The sequence below is a fragment of the Benincasa hispida genome, chromosome 5 (genome assembly GCF_009727055.1).
Source record: "Benincasa hispida cultivar B227 chromosome 5, ASM972705v1, whole genome shotgun sequence".
Classification (NCBI taxonomy): Eukaryota; Viridiplantae; Streptophyta; class Magnoliopsida; order Cucurbitales; family Cucurbitaceae; genus Benincasa; species Benincasa hispida.
This window is the reverse complement of record NC_052353.1, coordinates 6,058,891-6,078,863: the sequence shown is the minus strand read 5'-3', so window position 1 is coordinate 6,078,863 and position 19,973 is coordinate 6,058,891. Positions and strand designations below refer to the sequence as shown.

The window sequence follows — 19,973 nt, the reverse complement described above, 5'->3', positions numbered from 1 at the left end:
AGATGATATTATTAACGGTCCATGTTGACCATTTTGACTTTTATTAAGTTTTAGAGTCCATTATCGAGGCGCAACAAAATGGCATCCCCCTTTGCTAATATAATATCTTACTATATCACTACACAAAAAATAAGAGTCATTGTATAATTATCGACTCCTAAAAAGGTAATGAAGGAATGATTTCAATCCAATTAGGATTTAATATCCAACAAATTTCTTCAACACTTAAATGTTGGACAGTCATTGTCATCCAAATTGTCCAATTAGATTAGTCGAAGTGACATTTAAGAGGACGTTTGGGATGCCAAGTTGGTTATACAATATATGGATTATAATAGTCTGTGTTCGAGGTGCGGACAATTTATTAGTCTAAGTAAGAAATACACTATAATAAAGAGGGATTTCAAACAGTATTACTATAGTTAATTGTAAATTATAAATAGTTGTAAACACCACTATTATATTTGGATCCCCAAACATGAAGTGGGTTATAATAATCCGTCCAAAACATGAAGTGCAATAGTAGTCTTTAGAGGGGTGGAGAAGGACCCTCTCATCTGCTTTCATGTTTCTTGTGCGTTTCGGCTTCCAAGGCTTTTTGTAACTTCTCTACATGAGTTATTTTGCATAGTTGGAAATCCTTTTTGTAGATGGTGGTCCTTTCTTGTCCTTGTATTCTTTCATTTTTTTTCTCAATGAAAGTAGTTTTCTTCATCAAAAATAAAAAATAACCCATCCCACCAGCTTTAAGTTGGAGGTCCAAACAACTTTTGAGTAAGTTCGAACACTCACGGATACAAAAAAGAAAAAGAAGATATAGATCTCACTAACTACTAAGGAAATACCCAACAAGAAATATATAAAACAGAAACCAACAAAGTAAGAGAGAGAGAGAGAGAGTCACATGCATGATTTGGCTGGTTTAAGATGCTCCGAGTCTTTCTTTCTCCGAAAGCTTGTTAGAAGCCATGCACATGGTCCTCAAAAGACTGCTCACTTCGTGTTCTGCTGTCTCAATCTTTTCTGTTTCATGGAAGATTTTACAATGAGAGAGAGAGAGAGAAAGACAATGAGAAAGAGAAAGAGAGAGCTGCATAAAGTGAAAAAGTCATCGGGTAAAATTTTAGAGCTACTCACTAGCTTGTCTGCTGGTGAATGGCGTGGGGCTTCACAATATTCAATTTTGTCTTACCTTTGGACCACTGCCAGTCTGCCATCTGGTTTTTCTTCATTATTTAGTTTATCATATTCATCAGCTTTTTTCCAAACCCTTACAATACAACATAATTCAACAACAAAAATTGAGACAATCACTTTACTTCCCCCTCTCTATTTATATCCCTTACCAATACCCTTCATCTTCCTCCAAATTATAACACAAACTCTTTATTTCTCTATTTTTCTCCTTCTCATTTGCCGTGTATCACCAGCAGTTGAAGCTGCCAGCATGATCTAAACTTCTTCTTGCTCTCTTCACACAAGCAAGGAAAGATCAGATCATATGGTAGCTTCACCTTTTGATGGTATCACGAGAAAACTAAACTAAACCACCATTCCATTATTCCTCTTATTCTCCCTATTATAGAAGCCTAACCCACTTTCTATCTTCTAATTCCAACACTACCAAACAGCTCCTTTTGGCTGCAGAGCTTCAATTTTACTAGTTTTAACCACTACCCCATTTTTTCTTCCTTGCTGAGTTCAATTTATTTTAGCAAATTCTTCTACATTAACCAACCATTTATGGATAAACTCTTTTCATTTCTTTTTATTCTTTTTTTATTTTCTTTTTGGATCAGTTTGTGTGCATCTCGATAATCTCACGAGATAATCTGTTTGACCCTACAACATTTGGATGCCATGAAAAACACATAGGATATTAATCTTAAGTATAGGTGGCTCTATTATGGATGAACCTAAACTCTTTTCATTTCTTCTTGCAGTGTTTCGTCCAATTCACCTTAACAACTTCCTGTATAGGAAAGACACTTTTTTTTTTCTCTCTCTCTCTCTTGTCTTGCAGGTTGGCTTAATTTGATCCTGTCATGGACAATAATATACTTATTTTGTAGAAAGAGTTGTGGAGAGAGAGCAATGGAGATTCTTGAGATTTGGCTAAAAATGGGGTATGAAGCAGATCTGCACTTGCAATTCCGAGTGGAATAAATGCTTGGGTCTCTGCTCTGGGAATCTCTCGACTGATGTTACTGTTAGGGTTTTGAGTGACAGAACTTCTCTTATCCAAAGAGGTTTTGATGCTTTTGAGATCCCGTTCTCTATGCTTATTGCTTTGAAACTCTACAAACTTTTATTTATTATTTCTTTCTAAAATATATTATATACAAAAGTTTAAATCGAATCGGAATCAAGAATTCGGTTAAATAATTTATTTTCAAGAAATTGGAGTATTATTATTCCAGCATCTTATATATCATCTTAAAAGTTGAAAGCTCCTGAGGGATGGGTGATTCGAATACTTTGTCCTAATGGGTTATTTTCGTTTTATTCGGAGGAAGCATTAAAAAGAGAAGGGTACAAAAAATATAAATGAATACTGTTTCCACGTTGTTGGAGGCATTTTATATTCCATTATTCCCAAACATGAACAGTTGTGGATGTTTGTTTTAGGGAAAAAAAACTTAGGTAGCGCTGGCTGCCCCATCTATTGTGGGGCTCGACTACCACTCAATTGAAATGTGTCACGTGATACGTTTCTTTAAATGATTTTTTTTATGCGTGCAGAGGAGATGGAAGCATGAAATTAGTAGAGGTTGCGTCTAACCATTGTTCTTGTTTTAGGCTTTGACAAATGATGAACTCGAGCAAACCTATATTCCATTTTTGAAACAGTATACAGCTATAATTGTTGGGTTGGCCTCTTACCATGCTCATCTTTACTAGCAATTTTAGTCTCGCTTTAATAAGGGTGACTCCACCTTTTCATCCCATCTCCCTTCATCTTTTTCTCTCAGTATTAATCTTAATCATGTTTGATTATCTATAAACAAGAAAAATAAATTGAAAGGGGATGAAATTAATCCTAAGAAACAAGGGAAGTAATCCAATATTACACGTTAAATTTATACAATTTGCAGTTCAAAAGCTGAATTTATGTTTGATACGAGCCTATGGATTTATTAATTCCACAGGTACATAAAGTTAGGCTATCAGGATTTCAATTATACAAAGCATAAACCCACAAGCAAAATACAGCATAAATCCAGCTTTCTATGATTAATTTAGGGTATAATCCAAACATGAATTATGCCAATCTAGGTTTCTTCTTAATGACAAACTACATCATCTAAAGCTTATTAAACCGGTGCTAATTAATTAATAAAACAACAATAAACTACTGATATAAACCTACCCAAATCAATTAACTAAAGCAAACTGTTTTCCAACTAATTGTCAACTAATTCCCTTCATCGATCATCGTGACGTGCACTCGGTCTATAAAAGAAATTTAACAAGACTCCTATGCCTAGTGGGAGTGGTTGAGCCCAATCCAGAAGTCTCCTTGGAGATCATTCCAAATCCAAAGTGGTAAGGATGCAACCTTCCAAATTAATGCAACAAATTCCACCCAAACTCTTAAAACTTTATTTCCATAATTCTTTTCATCAATTTTCAGCAAACCAATCAACTAACTAACCAGCCTTGAGTAGAGCTTGACAAATCAAAACATATAACCCACAATCAAGAAGCCAAATGTTTGAATCCTCCCATTCTCATATTTGTTGAAGAAAAAAAAAACCTCAAGAACAATGACGAAGTTAGTTTTTATCATTGCATGCTAATGGTTGGTTTAATAGGAAGAATATCTTATTCAATTGCCTCCTTGTTGATGAGAAAGGATTTTCTAGTTACCACTTAGAGCAAACATACCCAAATCTCATACCAAGGGATCAGAGTCATTGGAACTATTTTGAAATCGACAGTATCCAGACGGGGAGGTCTGAATTGACTTAAGGATTAGGAGAATGTTTCATGGTGTTTAGTGTTCATAGGAGGAGACGTCTCTCTGCTAAGTGTAATGTTTCTTTCTCAATGTCTGTTTACAAGGAGCCTTTTATTTTGAGCTTTTCTTTTCATATGGCACATTTCTATTCTAAAGTTTGGTCTTTCGTTAAAGGAAATAGGGGGGAGAAAAAGAACCATATCGTATTTAAATAACAAGCATATTCTTTTTTCACAAAATTGTGCCTACGCTATTGTATTTTCACAAATATATCTCGATTACTTATCTTCTTCACACATGTATCTCGTACCTTCAGATATATCATGGAAATGAATTTCGATTTCCCTGAATTCCGACCAATCTGCAATAAAATCTACAATTACTCAAATCGACTGTGGTAAGTATCGGGTTAATCAAGCAAACCATTTCCATCAAACTCACATTGATTTAACCACAGATGCCACAAAGGATCAGAACCAAATTATGCATTGAAAAGATGCTCTAATTTGGATGCTTTGTCCGTCATTCTATTTTTAATGACGATTAATGAAGAAAAACAGAGGTTCAATGTATCTCATTCCTACCGTTCTATGAAACTGAGGTCTCATTTGGTAACCATTTATTTTTTGGTTTTTGATTTTTTAAAATTAAACTTATAAACACTCCTTTCACCTCTAGGTTTCTTGCTTTGTTATCTACTTTTTACCAATGTTTTAAAAAACCAAGTCCAATCTTGAAAACTATAAAAAGAAATTTTTAAGAACTTGATTTTTTTTTTTTTTTGAAATTTGGCTAAGAATTCAACTCTTGTACTTAAGAAAAATGCAAATCGTTGTAAGAAATTGAGAGAAAATAAGCTTAATTTTCAAAAACAAAATAGTTGTCAAACATGATCTTAATTATAAGGATTTCAGCTTCAGCTTGGAGGATTGGTTTTCAAGTAGTTCTAAACCAGCACTAGATTAAAAAGCTTAGTTCAAGGTGTTAGGCTCCGATATCAATTTTGATTCACGTGGTCTAACATCTAAATAGTGAATTTAATATAAAATTGAGAGAAAATAGTATTGCAGGAATTCAAACTCATGATTCCTACTTTGATAAATACTACTAAATCTAAGAGTAAATATCAAGTTATTAGGCCAGGTAACTCAATCTTTCAAATTTATATTTTAACATGTAGATTGATGGGCAGAGGATGCTTTGATTAGTTGATATTGATCCTACTTGATGCAGTGCATTAGAATGATGACATCAAAAGCCATGAAGAAATGGGAAACCCATCCTAAGGAGAACAAAATATTCCATTAGAAGGAGACTCTCCTAACTCACCATAATCCATAGTTCTTTATACTTTATAAGTACACACTCTGGCTTTTTCTAGCCTTACAAAGAAATGGGAAGAAAAGACTGCAGAATTCCAAGGAAACTATTTAACAACTTAACTAAAGTAATATACTAAAATTAATTTGACTAAACATAAGATAGTATTCAACTTATGCAATTAAAACAAAACTATAATATTATTCCCTGCACCATACTCACTTAACAAACTAGAAATAAATGTTTATGAACCTGGAATTACCAAGAAACTGACCCGGATTGTGGTACATGTACAAGTATGGCCGTCCGAACGGATATTTCCAATTATTAAGTATAAGCAAGGAACTTGCCTGTACATGAACACGGAGAAAGATTCAATTATACTGTTTTCAATAATCAATACTATGCGTTAGTCAACAAATGCATCATAATCTTCCATACTAAGATTAATGGGAAGTCCTGAAAACAGAGTCAACCCACGATGTGATTTACCAAGGAACTTTGTTTTCATTAAATGCTATTGTATTTGAACTTATCAACAAAAGAATGAGGCAATATACCTCTAAATTATTCATCTTCGTTTGAACTATTCCTTGCTCGTCCACTGATCAGAGTTTTCCATCAAAATCCTCCATAACTTGAATTACCATCACCAAGACCAATTCCAGAAAAATGTAGTTGTCTAGAATAATTCACTAGCTCGATAAGTCGTCTCCCCAAGACCAACTCCAGAAAGATTTCGTCTGATGTCAATTAAAGGGATAACAAAATTTTTATTAGCTATTGATGCCCAACAAACCAACATCTTCGCTTCCTTCTCTGTAATCTTTCCCCTCCTCGCCACAATCCTAGCTTCCATAAACGGTTTAGAACACTTCTCCTTCGCAAAACCGACACATTTCTCCTCAGCGGCAGCCAAACAAGCCTCCATTTCTCGCTCTTCGCAATGCTCCCTCTCCTTCAAATCCAACCCCTTCTTCGACCGTAACAAAAATCCCCACCAGGGCGGCTTGCACTTGTTGGAAGCAGTTATTGAGCAACCGATTCTGGCGCCGGCCTTGCATTGTTCGATAATCTTCGACTCGCATGTTTCGTACCCAGATTGCCATGCTTGCGAATCCCTAAATGCAAGCAAGTACGGACCTGCGGAGGGATTTTCAGATTGAGAAGCTCGAATTGGGCCACGAAGAAGGGGAATTGGGCGTTGGAAGGTGATAATTGTGGAAGAGGCCGAGTATTCGTCGGGATTATGGAGTTGCGAGGGCTCCATCATCGGAGGGTTCACAAGCTCATCGTCACCGTCGACGTTTAACTTCTGAAAAAATACAAAGATTTGTTTTTTTTTTTAATTTTTAACTAAAAATAATTAAAAGGTTTGTTTTCAAATATCGTGTCTCTAGAGAATCAGACATCCATGGATACATGATATTTGATTATATTTACGAGTATTTTTACCAATTTTATCACTAAAAATAATTATCCATATTTACAAGTTTTTTAAGGGAATAATTTTATAAGTTAAATTACAAAATAACTCCAAAACTTTTTTTATTTTAAAGCACTCTTTTTTTTTTTTTATGGGAAAAATCTTCCACTTCTACTACGCAAATAAGTCGAAAATAACTAAAAAAAAACTTTAAAAAAAAATAAAATCAAAAATACAAGACAAGACTTAGAAAACTCTCAATTGAAAAAAAAAAAAAAANTTTAAAGCACTCTTTTTTTTTTTTTATGGGAAAAATCTTCCACTTCTACTACGCAAATAAGTCGAAAATAACTAAAAAAAAACTTTAAAAAAAAAACTTAATAATAATAATAATAAAGAAATTGAAAAGTGCAAAAAAAAAAAAAAAAAAAAAACCCACAGTCCACCAGAAAGAAAATCCTATTTGAAAATTTGTTATAATCACACGTAACAATCCTGTCTCCCAATCAAGTTTTTTATATTATTTACACATTTTTCCTACTATCAACTAGAGAATACAAAAATAATAATAATAATAATTAATTAAAGTTAGCACACTGAACTAGTATTTCTAACTAGGACAATTGAAAAACCAAAGGTATGAGCTTCTTTTATAATGTAGAGCCCGTGACTTTCCAACATTTTCAATGTAGGACAAGTTCATGATTTCTCTAAACTTTTTCAAGTTAAAATTGTCTTATCTTTTGTATTTGAGGTTTTTTTACCCTTTGTTGGAGGTCATATTTGGAGAAACTCTTCAATTGCTAGCAAATGGAGAATGGTCAGCACAAATAGAAAAAGGAAAATTGAGAAGAAGAGAAAAAAAAAATTAAGGGTAGTTTTATAATTTTGGTTCATAATGATGTAAGTAAGAATACAAAATTCTTAAGCTTGAAAGAGTGGGATAAAAACCATTTTGGATTCTAAGATTTGGTCGTTTAATCAATTATCTCTTCTTTATTACAATGTCAACAAAAATTAAAACTTAGAATGTATTGCAAATATTGACATGGTCAGAAATAACATATTCAAATTTTTACCTTACAAAACTAGCACCATTTTTTAAAATTCGTTCAAATAGCTTTTCTCGGTTATTCTCGAACAAAATCGACCATCAAAATTTAGTTTAAAAAATTAGCTTTTTCTAATTTATCAATGTTTTGCTCTTTTGGGCCTTTCTCATAGAAGTTAGACCGAGATTCTAGTAAGTTTTTACAAATATTATGTGATCTTCCTGAATCTTATACCAAATCTTATATATTTTCAAAATTTCTCCAAATTCGATTATATTTATTAAATATTATATCAAAATCATATGTAATTTTTTAAATCTTTAGCCAAATTTTCAATTTCCAAATCAATTTACCAATTATACAGATGAATTTTTTAGATAGATCTCAGGTGATTGATTTTGATTTTTAAATTTTTTCAAAAAAAGATAAAATATGAAAAATATATAAAATCTCAGTATGAATATCAGGCAGATTAACACCGAGATCAGTGAATTCTCGGGCAGATTAATGTCGAGATTTTATATATTTTCCATATATTACTTTTTTTCATTTTACAAAATTTAATCTTTCACAAAATTTAAAAATCAAAATGCAATCATCCATCTGAAAAATTTTAGAAATTCATATAATCATCGAAACAGAAATTGGCCTATTACATAATAATTGAATATAATATTGATAAAATAACTAAATTTGGAGATTGAAAATATATAAGATTTTTATATAAGATTTGAATAGATTAACTGATATTTGGAAAAATTACTAAAATATCAGCATTAATCTTTTCGAAATGTACGTTCAAAATGGTCAAAACAAAATTTTCAACCAAATCTGGGTAGTCAATCTCGTCTGAGATCCACTCGACAAAAATTAGTTTAACGACTTTTCAAAAAACGTGCTAGTTTTGAGAGATGAAAAGTTGAGAGTGTTATTTCTAATATTTTTTGAAATCTACCATATTCCTATTAATTGAGTATAGTTAAGATAGACTCATAATTTAACTTGGATAAAATAAAACAATACATGTTCAATTCTTGAAATTTTAGGTGTGTGGATTGTTTGCTTGTTTGTTTTCCTTTTGAGCTCAACATATAAAGTTGGGAATTCAAAACATTGAGTTGGGTTAATTAGTTGAATTATGTTAAAACTAACGCTTTAAATTTAATTAGTTTACTTTAAAAAAAATAATATCATTCTAAACTATTTTAAAATTTACATATTGATGTTTGTGATTTGTTGGAAAAAAATATGATACCCCAACTAATAAAATTAAGAATACATATTAAAAAATTAGTGATGGAATTGGAAAGAGATTAAATGCACATATTTTTTAGTACAATATGAGTGGAGGACTTCAAACACAAATCTCTAAGTCCCTAACGTAAATTTATACATATTATTTTCAACACATAACAAATGTCAGCTATCCATCCCACGATTAATATTTACATGTCTAGAAGTTAACAAAATACATTTTTCAACATTTTAGTCCTTGCTACATCATCTATCATTAATTAAACTAATAATCGTAGGAGCCAAGAAACCATTTTGAACCATTTTCCAATCTGGGAGTTCATTATCTTTTAATCGTAGTTTTGTCAAAAACGATGCTAATTAGGTTCGTACCTAAAAAACCGTTAGATTCTTCATGGATATAACTATATGATTATCTCATTTTTAGAACATATAATGTATGTCATTCTCCTAAAACAAATGTGAGAATTCATATGTTCTTGCAGATGTGATGATATCTCCACAAAACAAATATGAGAAACTAGATGGTCATAAAATGGGCATATCTAAGATTAACACAAAACAAACATCACCCAAAAGCAAAGTGAAGATAAACAGTGAAAAGGGTGGAAAAATCACATTTCTTTGCTCTTTATTATAAATCTAACTTTAGTATCCTAATATACAGTGAGGGCAAATGGTACCAATAAACATAAATGAAAGATTCTTCTTAGGATTTTGAAGTTTCATCTATAATGTACAAATGAAATCAACTGATTGTCATTATCCTGGCAAACTCTTCATAGCTCACTCGGCCATCGCCATCCAAATCGGCCTCTCGAATCATTTGTTCAGCCTCATCGTCTGTCAATCTCTCTCCCAAATTTATCATTACATTTCTCAACTGCAAACTCAAATCGTTGAAATCATTTTGTCGGTAAGACATTTTTATTGGACAATAATATAATGTAGCTTTTGTGGATTGTTTGTTGACTTTCAGGTTTTAAACTTTAAAGTAGCCTGCCTTTTCGTTTTCATTGACTAATGGCAATGGCCTTCAAATGAGTTCAGGGGGCAGGCAAAACAACAAAACAAGCATAACAGCAGAGAGAGATCCTTTGGCAAAATGAAGATTTGTGTGTTGTGAAACCCAATTCAGAGAGAAATGGAAGAAAAAAATTGAAAATTTACCTCAAAAGCTGAGATATAACCATCTTGGTCTCTATCAAACACTTTAAAGGCTTCTTTTAGCTCCTCAGTAACATTGTCCTGCAAAAGCCAACCCTTTCTAAGCCACCATGTACACATAAAATGGCCATTACAATTCATCTGTACCCTTTCTTTTCTTTTTTTGCTCTCTTACCTTCATTTTTCTTGCCATGACATTTAGAAACTCATCAAAATCTATCGTCCCGTTACTATCGACATCAACTTCACTTATCATATCTCTAACTTCATTCTTGGTGGGATGTCCATCCAATGACTGAATTACTGCCCCTAGCTCTTCCACAGTGATGAATCCTACAAATATCCCCACAAGTTTCACTCAGCAGTCATCCTTAAACCTTCACCCTTTATAAACTCAAAAGAAAACAGTTCTCACAAAGAATCAAAAAGCGATAGCTTAAACTAATTTTGAATTGTAAAAGTTCAGCTTATCAAAACTAAGAGAAAGAACAACTTATTGACTAAAAATAGATCATCATGCTCAAGTATCTCACCACAGAACCAATTTTTATCATGTAATCTGTTAGTAATCTCTGAATTTCCAGATTCTGTTTAGTTTGTTAATATTCAGTTGAGTCTAATGAACAAACCATAAATTTTACAAAGTGGGTATAACCCAATACTAATAAGCATGCAAATTTCTTTCTTCGATGTGGGTGGTTCAAATCTCAATACCCCACTTCATGTATTATGAAAAAACTATAAATTTGAGCCTCAGGTTTCGTTCAGGAACAATATCAAACATGTGGTAGGCAAGAATGAAAAAGGAAGAGAAATATGAACGCACCATCAGCATCCTTGTCGATTAAACAGAAGGCTTCACGAAAATCAGCGACCTGATCTTCTGTAAGAGCTTCAGCAGCCATAATAATTGACAAAATTGAAAAGGAGGAAGAAGAAAACAAAGGAATTTGTGGTGGTGCAATGGGACTCCAAAGTTTATATTCATATATATATATATAGACACATGTTGCAATCAGTAGGTGAGGGAAAAAAGAGAATAATATTGTTGATTGTTCAATGAAAAATTGGAATAGTCAAACGCGCTAAAAGAAAACTACAATTTTCCCAGAAATTTTTTTCTCCACTTTGAATGAGAAATTTTCTAGATTGGAAAAATTTGTTGGACCCCAGAAAAAAAATAAAATAAAATGAAGCACATTGTCATAGAGATAATGGCGAGTTTCATACCCAATTTCTTGGGGTCAACCAAATCGGACTTAATTAACATTTGGTTTTTTTATTTTTGTTTTTAAAAATTAACAATATTTACCTTTCTAAATTTTTTCTTTTGTTATCTATTTTTATCAATTATTTAAAAAATCAAGTTTATTTGGAAGAAATCGAAAGATTTAAATTATTATAAGAAATTGAAAAAAAAATAAGATCAACTTTTAAAAATTAAAAAAAAAAAAAAAAGAGGCCTAACAATCTCAAAGTTGATGAAATTTTATTTTAATGAATTCATATTGAAATTATAAATAATTACAGTTCTTTCTTTCTCATCCAATATATATATATAATCAGAGTAGGAGATTCGAATTATAAATCTCATAGTTGCTAACACATGTCGATCATTGGATACAATTATACTCGTTTTGGACTTCTTTCAATATATAAAAGGATCCCTAATTGTTTCGAGAAAAGAATAATAAAAAACCAAAGGCTTGTTTAGTAACCATTTGATTTTTTATTTCTAAGGCTATAAACATCCATTCCATCTCCTAATTTTATTGTATTGTTATCTACTTTTTACAAATGTTTTAAAAATTAAGTCAATTTTTTAATATCAATTCCTTGTTCGATAATTATTTGGTTTTTGAAAATTCAGTTTATTTTCTCTTAAATTCTTACAATGGTTTTTGTTTTTCTTAAGTAAAATGGTCAATTTTTAGCTAAATTCTAAAAACAAAAGTAAGTTTTAAAAAATACTTTTTTAATTTTTAAAACTTGACTTGATTTGTCAAAAAATTGGTAGAAAGTAATAGATATAAGTTTATGTTTTTTTTTTAAAAAAAAAAAAGAACCAAACAAAAATAAAATTATTATCAAACGGACTAAAATATTTTAGAGCATCTTATGGAAAAATTATTCTAAAGATCTCGTGGCTAAGAGTTTTACATTTGTATGAGAAAGAAAGGATAAAAGTATCTCAAATTTATTTTTTTTTTCAATAGATTATTAAAAGTTCGTAAGTTTCACATTTTTTATTTGCTCCATTGCAATTCATTTTACAGTTGAATTTAGCTAAATTATAGATTTAGTTCTTAAATTTTATTATTTATGTCTATTTAATTCCTAAATTTTTAATATTATAAATTTAATTATTAAATATTCAAATTTTAAAAATACACTAAATTACAAGAGGTAATATTCAAAATTAGAGGTTTGTCACGTGAAATTCAAATTTATATATAAAATAAATCAATTAATCTTATAAAAGTTTGAATTTGTTAAGGGTATATTAAATGTTTTAGGGGGTGTTTGACGCGTTGAGTTGAGTTCATACATCTATAGAGTTTATATGTTTGTGTTTTGGATATTTGGAATTTAAATTCATATGTCGGTAAATCTGGTGCAGTTTTTATGATTCTTATTTTGTTTGAAAATTTTTTTATTCAATAATTTTACATATATTTTTTAATAAACTATAAATTGTACTTTATTTTATTATTTTTAAACATATATGGATGGTTGGGAGTTTAGAGAAATGAAGCTTAGGGTATATTTTTGGGATCATGCATTTCAATTTGTGACGTTTGTAGTTAAGTCATTTTTAATTTTACACTTTTGATAAAAACTTTTTAAAATAAAACACTTATGTATCTGACAATTTTTTCTCAACAGTGTTTTTACATATAAGTTTGTTTGATTTCTTATCTAATAAAAATGATTTTATTAGTATTAAATTACTATAAAGAATGACTTTAAAATATTGAGCTAATAAAAAAACTATGAATTCAACGTTTTGACGGAACTTACGTATTTTTGTGTCAACAAAGGTGTTTTTATTGACAATTTTGTATGTCAACTTAAATATAAACATTTAGTTATTTTAAAGCTTTAAATCAATATTTTATTGACAGTTTTATGTCAAGAGCGTTAACAAAACAAAAAACTTGTTTGTCAACAAAGCTCAAATTTGTAATAGTCATAATTTAAAATAATGGTCACTGAAGTTGGTGGAATGGCCGTCGTCAGAGTTGGCCATCAACAATGGTTGTTGGATGTTGCTGGAGTTGGCTGTAAATGGTGGTTGGTAGAGATGATCGCCAGAGTTGGCCGTTGGAGGTAGTCGTCGAAGGTGGTCGCCGAAGTTGGTCAGTCAAAGATGGTCACTGGAGTTGAACAACAAGGCATCGATGGTGATGAAACCTGAGTGCACTATTGGTGGACATGGCATAAAATGTCGGCGACATACAAAATTGACCTCCCAAACAATGAGTTGAGTTCATTTCTCAACTCATCTCATCTTCTCACCCTAAATACTTTCAAATTTAAAAAATTCAACCGACTAAATGAACGCAAACCTCCAAATTCAAAAGACTCAACTTGTAATCCCTTCTATTTGGTTTGTACATGTACCGTTGTACGTTTACCTATGAATAAGATATTAGTAATCACGTTTGATTATTTTATGTCCAATCTCACATGTATTAAGAATATAATAAGAATAATAATAAATAAAAGGAGAGTAAAATTGAAAAGAAAGGATGGATTAAAATCTCTAAACGGGAGTTGACATATATATTATATTATATTATATTATATTATATTAAATGTTGTAGGTTTTAAAACTTATTATAAATATATTTAGGTAACCAAACTCATCTGTACACATTTAATATATTGTAGTTTTGAAGAAATGAATTTCTTGAAAATCAAAATCAGATTTTCAAGATAAAAATTTATCTCTTGATGTAAAGAGTAGAGATATCCAAGGGACAAGACGGGGACGCCCTCCTATACCATTCTCCATTTCCGCCAATTTTTTCGCGGAGAATGGGACAGGGATTTTGCACGGATCGGATTCCCCGCGGGGACAAATTCTCCGCCATTGTTTTTTTAATTTTTTTATTTTAATCAAATATATACTTTTCCAATGCAATTTTAATTGAAACAAAACATTTTTTAGTGCAAATTTCAATAGAATATTATCAATTTTTCTATTAAAAATATCCATCCATAATCCATCAATTATTCTCATTAAAATTCAACTTAAACTTAAATAATAAAAACATCCATCCATAATTATTTTAAGAAAATTTACAACATGACAACAACATATTTGTTTAAGACACAACATGACAATAACATAGCCAAATCAAGTCGCCATCAACGAATTTCTTCCAACTTTGTAAGGGATGATTACTGGAAAAAAAAACACACACAAATATTGTACATATTAATATAAATCAATATTAAATTATTATTAATAATAATACACGAACTTATAACTTACATAATTTGGATCTCGATCCTCAAGAACATTTTCCAAAACTTTAGCATCTATAGGAGTATGCTTATCTATTTAAGACATGTAAAAGGAAAATTAGATCTCAAATTGTAAATAATAAAAGTTTATTGATTAAATTAAACAATAATACTAATTCATACTTTCTGTCCATAACTAATCTTGAGTACACATTACACATTAGAGCTTCCAATAATTTTTCATGAATTTGAGAACGATGTGGATATACATGTCTACCACCAATACTCAATGCAGATTCAGAAGCAACAATAGTGACGGGAACGGTTAGAATATCTTTTGCAATTTGATACAAAACATGATACTTCACTCCATTTAACTTCCACCATTGCAAAATGTTAAAGTTATCTGACCGCGGTAGAGGAGATTCATTCAAATAATGATCAAACTCTGATTTGACATTATCAACATTATTAACAACCTCTTCAAAGTTGAGATATTGATCTTTCTGATTAACAAGAGCAGTTGAACTACTACTTCCATCTCGCCTTGAAGTCGAAGAAGTACTAATTGTAGATGTAGAACGTTGAGGTTTTTCTATTATTCTTGAATTTGAATTATAAAACTTCATCAAATCACAACACAAGTCTCTAACGTGTTTAATTTCAACAGTATAATGAGATCCATAGATTTGAGAAAAATAAGACTGGATCAATCTCATCTTAAACCTAGGATCTACTACTATATATATTTCCAATACACCATGAATCACACTCCAATATTTTTCAAACTTAGCAATCACTCTTGATGCCATTACTTGTACCTCCTCAACATCAGAATTAAGCCACTTAGAAAATTCCAACCTAATTTCATAAACTTCTTCAAAAAAAGAAATTGGAGGTTGGATAACTTGACCCAGAAAACAACTCAATCATCGAAAAGGTTCTAATCCATCACACCTTTCTTTTGCAAAATTCTAATCAGTATCTGAAGGAAGACAAATGTATAGTGGTTCACGTTGTTTTAGACGAGGAAAAACATCCTTGTATTCTAAAGCAGTTTTGAGCGTCACAAATGTTGAATTTCATCTTGTAACACAATCAAGACTTTGTTTTTTAGTACATGACATTTGTAATTGATGAACTTCTTCTTCAACTTTTTCCTTCCTTTTTGCAGAAAGAGTCTAGAAATGAACAATGCCTCTAATCTTCTCTATACCATCCGAAATTACAGCCAAACCATCTTTCACTATCAAATTCAAAATGTGTGCACAACAACGAATGTGGAACAAACTTCTATGCAACTACAATGTCCTTAAACCTAACTTCCTTAATAAAATGTCAACCACTGCATCATTTGTTGAACAATTATCTACTGTTAAAGTGGATAATTTAAGATCTATGTTCCAATAAAAAATACACTCCATTAATGCTTTAGAAAGTAACTATCCAGTATTTGGATCTGGCACGTGTAACCTAGTATAGTAGTATTATGTAATAATATGTTAAAATGAAAACTACCAAATGAACAAAAATATATATAACAACATAAAATATTTAAATTATCTTAAAAGTCTGCTTTGTAGGACCCAAGAATCATCAATAAAAGGTGCAGTGATTGCCATGTATCCCTTCTTCTAGCCAGACACAATTCACATGTCCGTAGTAAGAGCAACCCTACTTCTATTGTTTCCCAAAAACTTCATTGTTTTAATTCTCTCATCTTCATATATTTTTATTATATCTCTCCTCATTGTGGTTCTTGAAATCATCTTAAACAATAGTTGAACACCACTTAAAAATTTTCTAAATCCTTTGTGTTCAACCATGTTTATTGGATATTCATGTAAAATTATAACACAAGCAAGATCTCTTCTAGAAGCTTCATAATCAAAGAGGGTCAGATTTAGGACTACTTTTCCTTCATTGGTTTTAGTAGGTCTCAAACATGATTGTCTAATATCTCTTTGTCTCCGTAAGGGACAAATTTTGAAATAGTCAAGTAAATGCTTTGTCCCATTTTAGATTCCCCTCCTAATTTTTTTACACAATAATTACATATTGCTTTCATCGTGTCATTTATTTTTTGTTTTTTATAATGATTCCATACTACTGACGTCAACTTATTACTTTTTAGTACATACTCATTATAATCAGTATCTAATGTAATAGGTGTAGATTGATCGTTTCCACTAGAAACACTGTTTATTGAGGTTGATTCGCTCATGTTCATAGATGTTGGAGTTGAACCACCTTATTCTAACTCATTATTATTCGATAGAGTCATTTTCAAATTTCACCTACAAATAGTCAAATAGTAGCAAGGCAATCACAAAATTGAACAACAAAAATTGAATTTGTACACCAACAATCAAATTTGTGCACTAAATCAAATTTGTCCACTAAATCAAATTTGTACACCAAAAATCGAACAACATAGTAGCAAAAATCAAATTTGGTATGTAAGAACCAATAACAATAACTCATTTTTATCTTCTGCACACATCAAATTTGGACATAAATCATATCGGGCATGGATGATTCAATTTCAGACATACAAAAAATCAAATTTAGATTTCTAACAGATCAAATCAGAGATCAGACATACCAAAAATCAAACGAATAACTATAATTCATTTTATCTTCTACACAAATCACAAATCAGATCAGAAAGTGGAGTTTCAGATTTCGGGCATACCTTGGGACGAAAAGATGTCGACGACACTTCAGACGATAGATCTAGCAGAAGGACACCGAGGAAGACTGATCGAACGCCGAAAAGGGATCAAGTTTGGTGGATGGGTGGCAGACCGGCAGTGGATGTGATTGATCTAACAAAGTTTGGTGGATTAGTGGGCGGGTGCCTGGGTGGGATAGAGACACAAGGGAGGACGACGAGGAGGAGGTGTGGTGGGTGGGATGCCTGACGACGACATGGGTGAGGATGAGATGAGAACTAAAACAGGGGTGAGTGTGAGAACTGACAGACACGTGAGTGTGGCCACGCACGTCGCGCGAGAGTCACCGATGATGGGAGTGAGATGTGAGTCAGAGTCACCAATGATTTTTGTGAAAAAGATTTTCACTGTTGCGTGAAAGGGAGAGGAAGTTCACTTCAGGTTTAGGCTGAAAATGTTAGGGTTTTATAAAATATATATGTGTGTGTGTATACTTTGGGTGGGGCGGGGACTCGAGGTTAGGGAATATATTCCCCGTCTCTAGCCCCGAAATGTAAATGGGAAAAAAATTCCCCACTCCTTCCCCCATTCCATGTGTATTCGGAGATTCCCCGCAGGGTCGTGGACATCTCTAGTAATGAGCATGCTTTTGCGAAGGAAGATTGTCTCTTCAAAAGACCAGCTTCATCTTCCTACACTCAACAAACAGGAAGTTTACTAATATTGTTCATACTTCCCACGTTCACGATCACGTCCATATATGTGACTCTGTCAGTGTACGAGGATGAGAAAAGTTCTTCTCTAGAAGAGATGATCTTCCTTTCTTCATGTGTGGAATGCCTTAAATTTGGGTGTTGGTGCTTCGAACAATCAAATACTAGGGTTTCGTTGTCTAGTCAGTGAGCCGGGGTCCAGGGGCAATACATTTTGGTGGGGGTTCGAGGGCAATGCGCCCCCGAGACCTATTCAGAATTCATATTTATTTATTTATAGTTATTTACGATTATGACCCTAGGGTTTAGAGTAGTGCGCTATATAAACTGTCTAACTCTTAGAGGCGCCGTTTTTGGTGTATTTATAAAACATTGTTTCTAATAATATTGTTCTCCTTCTGTCCCATTAACGTAGCTAATACACTATTAGTGAACCATGTATATCCGTGTGTTAATACTTTTTACGTTTTTTGTATTCTTTAATTGTCAATTTCATAACACTATAGATAAGAGAAGAACTTACCTTGGAATATGATTTTGAATAAGTTCGTCTGTGAAGAAACAAACTTCTTTAAAACTACAGTATTTTGCTAATAAGTTTTGAATTTTATATATATTTATAATAAGTTTTAAAGCATTTATTTAAAAACAAACAAACTACTCCCATGTATGAAAAAAACTGGTGTAAATGATTTTGTTTTTGCCATTTAATTCTATATAAAAAATAATAATTCAAAGATGTTAAGTCTTAATTTTCAACTACAATCTTATGTACAAAAACGAATCGTTAATTAATGGTTGTAATTCATTGTAAATTAAATAATTGATATAAAGTCAAAATAGTTATAAATAAATAAATCTTACTTATCTAAAATTGTAATAAAATTGTGTTGACTTTAAACATCTCGTCATGAATTTTCATCCATAAGGATAGACAAACTTAAGCTTTTGTTTTTAAAAAACAAAAAACAAAAAACAAGAAAAAAAAAAACAAAAACGACTTTTTTCAACCATCAACCAAACTTGGTTGAAAATATATAAAGCTCATATATGATTTAAAAGTTTATCGATCACAAAAACTACGGACCATTATTAAATTTACGTGAATTTGTTAATATGGACATTAATTTACTAAATTTTTTGTTAAAAAAAATCTTGTGGAATGTCAATGGAGGTAAGTTTTTCTTTTCAACAATAAATGAGGTGTGAATTTGGACCTTTGATAATTTGATTATCAATATAATATCTTAATTAATTAAATTATGTTCAAATTAACCATCATGCATAAATTTAGTTAGTTTAAATTATAAACTATTTTCAAAAACAAAAAAATGAGCTAACTTATTGGGCTTTTTGTACAGATGACCCAAATTGGGACGGGTAAATGGGATCTACTCTACTTTTTGAAAATGTGAGTTTTTTTTTACCCTTTGTTGACGTCAACATCGGATGAAACTACTATGAAATCCTCGTGTGCACGTAGAAATGGTCAATCTCACTCTTGGCTCTCTCGCTCCTCTTTCTTTCGTTTCCTTTCTTTCTCATACAGATCACTCTTCTCTCTCTTGCTCCTTTCTGTCCCGCTCTTCGCCCGTCTCATTCTACAGCTTCATTAGAGAAGAACGAGTTTGAGCGTTCGTCGTCGTTGGAGGAGCAAAAAAGAAGATCAAGAGAGAAGAATAAAGAGGAAAAAGGAAAAGGAAAAGGAAGAAGAACGCAGGAGAAGAAGAACGACAACAAAGAAGAAGGAAAAATAAAAGAAAAATAAAAAGACGAAGAAAATGCATAATAACAAGAGAAGAAGAAAACATAAAAGAAAAAATCGTGGAGGAAGAGATAAAAATAAAATAGGGGTAAATTGATAAAATTGCTTGAAGATGGTGTAAACAATAGGTAAAAAATCTTTGGTTTTAAAAAAGTAGGTTATTTTTC

The 19,973-nt window shown here is 31.5% G+C and overlaps 2 protein-coding genes across 10 annotated transcripts; both read right to left on the bottom strand.

Annotated features, from left to right (window-relative positions):
• Positions 1 to 364: 364 nt before the first annotated feature.
• LOC120077983 lies at positions 365 to 6,649 on the bottom strand. Of its 9 annotated transcripts, none has more exons than XR_005481878.1 (4): positions 5,842 to 6,649; positions 5,544 to 5,631; positions 1,138 to 4,322; positions 365 to 1,023 (listed from the first exon to the last, which is right to left on the bottom strand). XR_005481878.1 is itself a non-coding variant. In XM_039032133.1 (4 exons), the coding sequence occupies exons 1-4, from the start codon at positions 5,854 to 5,856 to the stop codon at positions 923 to 925; spliced, it is 255 nt and encodes an 84-aa protein (XP_038888061.1). In that variant the 5' UTR covers positions 5,857 to 5,914; the 3' UTR covers positions 365 to 922. The 9 variants fall into 9 exon arrangements, 2 of the variants coding, with proteins under 2 accessions (XP_038888061.1, XP_038888062.1); XR_005481877.1 differs by having other exon boundaries at positions 4,272 to 4,322; XR_005481879.1 differs by having other exon boundaries at positions 4,272 to 4,322; positions 5,556 to 5,631.
• A 2,948-nt stretch (positions 6,650 to 9,597) lies between these two features.
• Positions 9,598 to 11,226, bottom strand: LOC120078182 (calmodulin-like). Its single transcript, XM_039032408.1, has 4 exons — positions 11,007 to 11,226; positions 10,356 to 10,513; positions 10,184 to 10,261; positions 9,598 to 9,896 (listed from the first exon to the last, which is right to left on the bottom strand). Exons 1-4 carry the CDS (start codon positions 11,083 to 11,085, stop codon positions 9,762 to 9,764), a joined length of 450 nt encoding a protein of 149 aa, XP_038888336.1. The 5' UTR covers positions 11,086 to 11,226; the 3' UTR covers positions 9,598 to 9,761.
• Between the last annotated feature and the right edge of the window lie 8,747 nt (positions 11,227 to 19,973).

Excerpts from the sequence above, each read along its gene's own strand:
- LOC120078182 (XM_039032408.1), bottom strand. The coding sequence starts at position 11,085 with ATGGCTGCTGAAGCTCTTACAGAAGATCAGGTCGCTGATTTTCGTGAA. Across the intron at positions 10,514-11,006 it reads AATCGACAAGGATGCTGATG|GATTCATCACTGTGGAAGAG; the intron begins GTGCGTTCATAT and ends GGATATTTGTAG. Across the intron at positions 10,262-10,355 it reads TCATGGCAAGAAAAATGAAG|GACAATGTTACTGAGGAGCT; the intron begins GTAAGAGAGCAA and ends TGGCTTTTGCAG.
- LOC120077983 (XM_039032133.1), bottom strand. Across the intron at positions 4,323-5,543 it reads CAATCCGGGTCAGTTTCTTG|ATTGGTCGGAATTCAGGGAA; the intron begins GTAATTCCAGGT and ends ATTTTATTGCAG. Across the intron at positions 1,024-4,271 it reads TTTCCATGATATATCTGAAG|AAAAGATTGAGACAGCAGAA; the intron begins GTACGAGATACA and ends TCCATGAAACAG.